The sequence below is a fragment of the Microchirus variegatus genome (genome assembly GCF_963457635.1).
Source record: "Microchirus variegatus genome assembly, chromosome: 18".
Taxonomy (NCBI): domain Eukaryota; kingdom Metazoa; phylum Chordata; class Actinopteri; order Pleuronectiformes; family Soleidae; genus Microchirus; species Microchirus variegatus.
Genome location: NC_139819.1, coordinates 2545201 through 2552688, shown reverse-complemented (window position 1 = coordinate 2552688; position 7488 = coordinate 2545201). Strand labels below are relative to the sequence as shown.

The following is a 7488-nucleotide window of genomic DNA, read 5'->3' as shown; positions in this document are numbered from 1 at the left end:
TTTTGGACGTTCGCTCTTTCCTCAAGAGTGGACGAGTGGATTAAACACAAGCCTCCCTCTCTCCGTGTGTGTGTGTGTGTGTGTGTGTGTGTGTGTCTCTTGTCCATCCCTTTACACAAACAGTCCACCCCTCATAATGAAGCAGCTGAGAAAGTGTATAGTGGTCATGTATTGAGAGGCCGTCGTAAGCTCCACTAATCCTCCTTCACCGCGTTTGTTGTGTCATTAGAGCCGAGTGGGCTGTGGATCCTGTGACACACAGTGACTTATGTGGGTTTTTTTGTTACTCCTGTAGCTCTTTAGTCATGACGCCACACTTTATACACACTTTTCTTTAGTGATGTTGTTGTTCTGTACACACAAGAACCCCAGGTTCTCTCCTCCACACACACTCGTTTCTGTAGGATTGTGAGGACACTAATAAACGTCACTGGAACCTTTATTCTAACCGTAATAACTCCTTATCGCAGTTTAACGTTTCCTTGATCCTCTTGTGTCACATTTTAAAACCAACCTACAACTGCAACCAAGTCTTAAAGGTGCATTATGTAATAAATCTAAAGCAACTAAAGCCATAAAATGCTCCTAATATGTCACAGAGACTCAGGAATAATGTTCATATAACAAACTGAACTCACCAACAACAACAGTACAGACAAAATATTTGCATTAAAAAAATATATTTTGCAGACTGCAAATCATGTTTTTGCATGTGGCGCCCCCTACCGCCGTCTACCAATCATTGCAGTCAGTAGAGTCTCAGCTGCCGAGCAACCACGGGTTGCCAGTTACGTCAGAAAACGAAAACCTAAAAGACCTCTGTATTTTGAATTTGAATGTAGTAACCGTTTTTGGCCACATTCTTACATATGGCACCTTTAAACCTGTTAGGTGTGAGGACCTGCCAAAATGTCCTCACGTGTCAAAGTGTCCTCACAGCGTTGGTGGTACTCACACTCGGACAAACACATCGGAGACAAAGTCCAGTTTTTTCACTCAGCAGCTTTATTTTTGTGCAAACCTCAGGCCAATAACCACCAACCGTTGGTTATTTCAGTCACGTCACTGCTGTTATTTCAAACAACAACAACAACAACACGTTTCTTACCGGCCTGTCAAGCTAATCTATCAAAACTTTACCATGTAAAGGTCCAGTGTGTAACATTTTTATTTTGTTTATTTTTTTAGGGGGTTAACTTGCATAAAAACAATGGCATGGAGAACCAGTGTGGCAAAAAATGCACTATTGTCACTGTATTGGCACTTGCGCTCTATGGTGCCCCCCAAAGGTGAAACGTGGACGGAGCGAGCCAAAATGAAGTTGCACCGAATTTCACGAAACTTGGTGGGAACATGCCAAAGACCAAGACAAACAAAAAAGTCAATGGGGACCATAGCCTCAACTCTACAGGAAGTTGGCCATTTTGAATTTGGCGTCGATCTTGGCACGTGTTTTAAGCTCGTCATTTTTTTTTTTGACACAAAACGTGAAAATGTATTTATTAATTAATTATTAAGACATTAATTTTTGTCTGTCTTTTTAATTCACCACTGGTTTTGTCACAAAAAGTCACTTTGTTGCGACAGTGACAACACAGTCCTTAAATCTTCAATCCTGGTTGCTGCAATCTGCATTCTCACCACTAGATGTCACTAATTCTTACACACTGGACCTTTCATTTCTACCGACGCCTTCATCTACATCCAGGAATTCACTTTATTCTCCTGAAGAAAAGAAAAAAACATTCTACAGCTGCTTCATTCATAATTCAATTATTTAAATAATCCTCTATCGTATACAGTACTATGACGGTAACTTTGTGTTTTATTTGACATATTTTTTTTTTATTTCCCTTGACATGAAACACAAAATGTTAAAACTATGGTTTGTTTGTTTGTTTGTTTACCAGTAACACTGGTCTTTCAAGTTTTATTTAGAGCAGATTCAAGAGTGAAATTGCAAAATGACAGTGTAACAGAAACAAAGATGGCACCATGCAGTGTTTAAGGCTGACTTTTAACTCAAAAGGAATTAAGCGGATTAATCAGGTTTGAGTGATAACACTTGATTTTACAGCTCCACTATTTTCCTGGAGTTTAATGTTAATACTACACTTGTACTAAAAGAGCTCGGGACGTCGGGACGTTGGCAAAGACGGGTTTGTCTAGTATCTACTGTTCGTATACAGAGGTAAACACGATGTGTCCTTGGTTGTGTGACGTGAGCTAACGGAGTTCTAAACTATTATTATTACACAGTTGTTTTGCCTTCAACGGAAATAAACTCTCTTTATCACACAGCTAAAATAAAAGTCGAAAGCCAGAGAAAAATGAAAAAGCTACAGTCTGTATCTGCATCGTAACCACAGCGTGGCGCTGTATACGAGGCGGTCGAGATGCTTTCCGTTAATAACTGTAAACTCGGGAGAACGACCGACGTATTCGTGTACAGCTGCAGCGCTTATTGCTGTTGTTTTAAATTACAAGAAAAATGGCTCAGACGATTAAAAGAGAAACAACTTTGATTGAAGTATTTTTTTTAACAGCTTTATCTCGTACATAAGAGCGTTTCCCACAGGATTTATTAAGACTACAGCGGTCAACCAAGTTTCCCGATTTTAATTCAAATTCCAATTATCTGTGAGTATATCATCTCATCTAATCTTATCTCTCTAGTCACTCCCACTACTTTTTTTAATCTAAAATTCAAATGTATGTTTAAATGTGGGCGGGTGAGTACACACCCGAACTTAAAAAATCCCATTTAAATTACAAAATATACAGCCTAGAAGCTCGGCAGACTGTCTGAAGTAGATAACGCGAGGTCCAGCAGAGGGCGCTGTGGGCGTAGCGCCACCCTGGAAAAGGTTTTCAGAGCAGCAACTACTGATTGATTGATGAATCACTAAATTAATTGTCAAAAATTCGGATTAAACCTGCAATGATTTCTTTTTTTATGATACAAGCAAACTAAAATAAAATATAACATGAGCAACAACGTGTCACGTTAGCGCCCCCTGGAGGTGGAGGATAAACAAAGTTATTTTTTTAATTTTTTTTGCTTTGTTTCTAGAGAACTAAGTTGTACTATTGATTATTATTAATAAATGTCAATGGAAGTAAAGACTATTGAGAAGAATTAAGAATCGCAATCGTTAAAGAACCGCGAGGTTCCCATCCCTAAACGAGACCTTCATTATGAGTCGATATTATTAACGGGAAACACTGTTGACTGGATGAACTGGTCGGTCCCATTCCGTCCAGAAAACTCGCCAATGTCATCATGCTACTCTAAATATTAAGACTTGAGAGATATGTTTTAAGTGCAACATACGAATGTAAGGTCAGTTCTGACAGTGAATCTTAAATAAAAACAAACAAAATGGCTGATTTCTCCTTTTTTTTTTTTTTTTTTTTTTAAATGGCCAAACAGGAAGTTCCTCTGTGGTGAAATGACTGGCTAAAGGCTGAATTTCATGGAGCTCGAGCTGAAAGCTACGTCGACACTTTTTCCCCAGCACACCTGTGCAGATTCCCCCGCGGGGCGCTCATTTGGGCGGTTCTTTGAGCTGGTGTTCTCTGAGGGCGCCGGTGAAGGTCGCCGTCCACACGTGCAACGCCGTGCCGGCCGACAGCGTGAGGAAGAAGAGGAAGGCGACCTGGAAGCCAAACATGTCCACCACGCCGCCCGCCAGGGCGCTGAACGTCAGCTTCCCCAGAACCTCCAGAGTCGCCAGGAAACTGTAGTGAGTCGCCTTCCGAGGGGAGAACCGCAGAAGAAGGGCGGAGGGAGGAGGGAGGAGGGAGGAGGAGGTCAAGGAGAGGTGGAGGAGGAAGAAGAACAGGGTTTTGGAAAAAGAAGACAGATTAAAGGTGGGTGAGTCACGTGGATGAATAAAGTGTCCTGTTTGACCTTTCACATAGAAGAGAGAGTGAGTCACAGCAGAGGTGAGGTGCGATTTAAAAAAAAAACGAAGCCAAGAGCAAACAATGGGCGAGAAGAATACAGCGAAAAAGAAAAGAAAACTGGAAGAGTGAAAAGAGACAGCGTGAGATCATTGCCTGAGAAGATGGAAGCAGGCCAAACCAAGAAGAGTATCTGATCCTGAGCCTGAAGGCTTTCAAGATGGAGGGAGAGAGAGAGAGGAGGCTTGATTACCTAATCTCTGTGAACCTGGTCACAAACCAGAAGGCCTCTACTGACACCTAGATTACCGACTGAGCACATTAAATCATTAGGGCCAGAGGACTCGGGAGTATCTAGTCTGGTCAGTAGGGGGCGGACGACGTGAAAAACGACTGTTCAGTCTGCATGTGCAACGTGAGATTGAGATTATAGCAAAATAAATGCCATTGTGATATAGCAAAAAAAAAACATATATGCGACAGTATTTGTATCATGCAACTGGAACATCATCATCATCATCATCATCATCAACGGCAGCTATAAGTTTGGGCTCACTTAGAAATGTCCTTATTTTGAAGGGAAAGCACTTTTTTCAATGAATAGAACATTAACTGAATCAGAATATTAATAGAATATATTATGTACATATGTGTATAGAGGCCCATTTCCAGTGTTCTAACGGTACATTGTGTTTGCTAATGGCGTTAGAAGGTTATTGGATGATGAGAAAACCCTTGTGCAATGATGTTAGCACGGCTGAAAACAGTTTTGCTGCTTCTTTGACGAAAAGGGCAAAAATCATTATTTCTTGACTATTTTTCCTATTCATTTTCCGACTCTTTTGATGAATGAAATTGTGATTTTTAATGGAAAACACAATGGAGAAAAAAAATGGTATAGGTGACCAGTAGTGTACGTCTCATAACTGTAACTCTGAGACCGATATCTAGAAAAGTTCAAAAACTATGGACTGTAATGTAACTCTTAAAGGGTTGAATAATAACTGCCAGATATGGGAACATTTTTATTTATTTTTTTATAATTTTCTGACAATTCTACAGCCATAAAATCTAATTAAATCCCCAAAAGTCCTCATGATGGCAGGCCATCAACCCTAAAGTTTCTATTTTGAGAAAAAACACCAGTTAGTGTTATTTGTGTACAGTTTATCTTTGTAACTTTACTGTACAGTAAGTAAGTTTTTATTTGTTTTGTATGAATAAATGTTAACTTGTGTCTTAAGTTTGCCTTTGTGTGATCACATTATCACATTGCCTTATACAAACTCTATTGTTTTGATGCCATAAAATTGCCTTAACACACGAGAATCGTTTGAATCGAATCGTGATCCTAAGAATCGGAATCGGAATCGAATCGTGAGCCACCCAAAGATTCACATCCCTGGTTTGTGAATCACCGTCTGCGGACAATCTTCGTTCTGTGGTTGTACTGCACACATTATAATACACAGCGCCACACACAGGCCTGGCATACGTACTACAGCGTTTAAGACTCATTTTGGGGGTGGTCAGATGAAGACGTTTCCTGAGGATCGTTTCGGTTCCTATCGTGTGTGTGTGTGTGTGGACAGGTAACTCAAATGAAATGTGTGCACTTGTGTTAAGAGTTGAGTTGCACCTTTGGGGGGGGGGGGGCGGGGCGGAGGGGGGGATGGGGGGGGGGGAGGGGGCGTGGCCTGAACTGAGCGGAGAGTTTCTACCTGTGGTCTGAAGACTGAGAGCTTGCTGTGACCGCGGCTAAGTGGAGTGCCTTTATCCCGAGCAACTTGTTTAACGGATACCGTTTCGTTCTCCTGGGGATCGTTAACAAGCACTCACACTATCGGCTTTCTGTCACTGGATAGTCCTTACCTCCAACACACACACACACACACACACACACACACAGAGAGAGACACACACACATACAGGTGAGCTAATGCTCTCCCCTCTGTAACGCAGACACACACAGATTAACACAGCGTCACACTAACAAGCAAAGAGTATGTGAAAAAGAAAGAGTAAGTGTCATGAGAACGTCTCCGATCCTCATCATCATGTTCAGATGGGTTCACTCCGCTCATGTACTCTTACAGAAGCTACAGCCTATGATTTATTTTTATTTTTTATTATTATTATTATTATTATTAGCTCTTTTTAGGAGCCACGGCAGTTTAAAAACGATAATTTCACAGATTGTGACTGAGTGATGTCTGTGAGCAAGCGTCACCTCCAGGCAACGGTGGCCCAGTTACAACGAGGGGGGGGGGGGGGGCAAAAGGAGTTATATCAAAGAAGAGAAGACGACAAAAAATACAAAAAAAGACGAGAGAGGAGAGAGAGAGAGGGTTTAAAAAAGAGAACGACAAAGAAACAGAGTGAGAGACAAAAGAGCTTTGACCTTTCTCAGTGTTCCAGGTGGAAACAGCTGATGAGTAGTGACAGGTGTGTATATACAGTAGGTGACAGTGAGTCATGAGTTTGCTGCTCATTTCATTCTCCAGAGCAAAAAAAAGAAAGACAAAAGAGCAGTGACACACTGAGACAGAGAGGAGAGAGAGGACAGAACAACAGGACAACAGGACAACAGGACAACAGGACAACAGGACAACAGGACAGGAGGAGGAAGACGAGTGTTTGTTAAAACCACAGGATATGATGTCAACGCGTGGAGTTATTACATCTCAGCAAAGCTGACAAATTTGGATTTTAATCCTTTTATTTCAATGAGTTCGGCACCTGTGTGTCTTTATTTTAAGGGTTTACTCTTTTTAGATTGTTGACAATCGTTACGAGAGGTGAAAAAGACTTCCAAAAAAAGACCTGCAGCAGAGTAGAAAGGGAGGGTTTCAGTCTTATGATCACTATTGAGCAAAGATTGCATGTTTTTACGACCGTTCCGATGAGAAATAAAGTTAGTTTTTGCCGTTTTGTTTCTTCTTTACTGTATTTACATGTTTTTATGACCGTTCTGATAAGAAATAAAGTTAGTTTTTGCCTTTTTGTTTTGGTTTTGATTGAATAGAATGTTTAAACTTCATTTACAGTGACATTGGACAAATGTTTTTTTAATATACACAGCTAGAGCTGAAACAATTAATCAAAGAACCGATGACTAAATTAATCGTCAACTATTTTGAAGCTTATTTGCAGCTTTTTTTCATGATTAAAACAAGATTTCTGATTGTTTTTCTCATATTTTCTTCGTTTCTTTGCTCCACATAACAAAGAAATCATTAAAAACGGAATGATTTTGGTTTGCGGACAAAACAAGACATACGAGAACATCGTCATTTCCAGGTTTGACAAACACCGATGAACGTTTTTTAAACGATTAATAGATTACGAAAATAATTGCTAGTTGCAGGTCGAACAGGGTTGATTAGCATTATATCATATCCTATAGACCAGGGGCGCATCTATTGTGGTCAAGAGGGGGCCCGGCCGAGAGAACAAAAAGTGGGAAAAAAATCATGCTATCACACGTATACTTAATAATACTATTTATGATGCAAAAATTAATGTATTAATATCAAAAACAGACATTTATTTTAAATCGCATAAAAAATAGTCTAACAAATG

At 40.3% G+C, this 7488-nt stretch overlaps 1 protein-coding gene across 1 annotated transcript in view; it reads right to left on the bottom strand.

Annotated features, from left to right (window-relative positions):
- Nucleotides 1–1001: 1001 nt before the first annotated feature.
- mfsd3 (major facilitator superfamily domain containing 3) overlaps nucleotides 1002–7488 on the bottom strand; it is a 24572-nt gene continuing 18085 nt past the window's right edge. The window contains exons 4-6 of the mRNA XM_083905076.1: nucleotides 5836–5857; nucleotides 5628–5720; nucleotides 1002–3755 (exon numbers count right to left, since the gene is read on the bottom strand). Coding sequence (XP_083761202.1) covers nucleotides 3549–3755; nucleotides 5628–5720; nucleotides 5836–5857 — 322 coding nt within the window. The 3' untranslated portion in view covers nucleotides 1002–3548. The remainder of the gene's footprint in view (nucleotides 3756–5627; nucleotides 5721–5835; nucleotides 5858–7488) is intronic.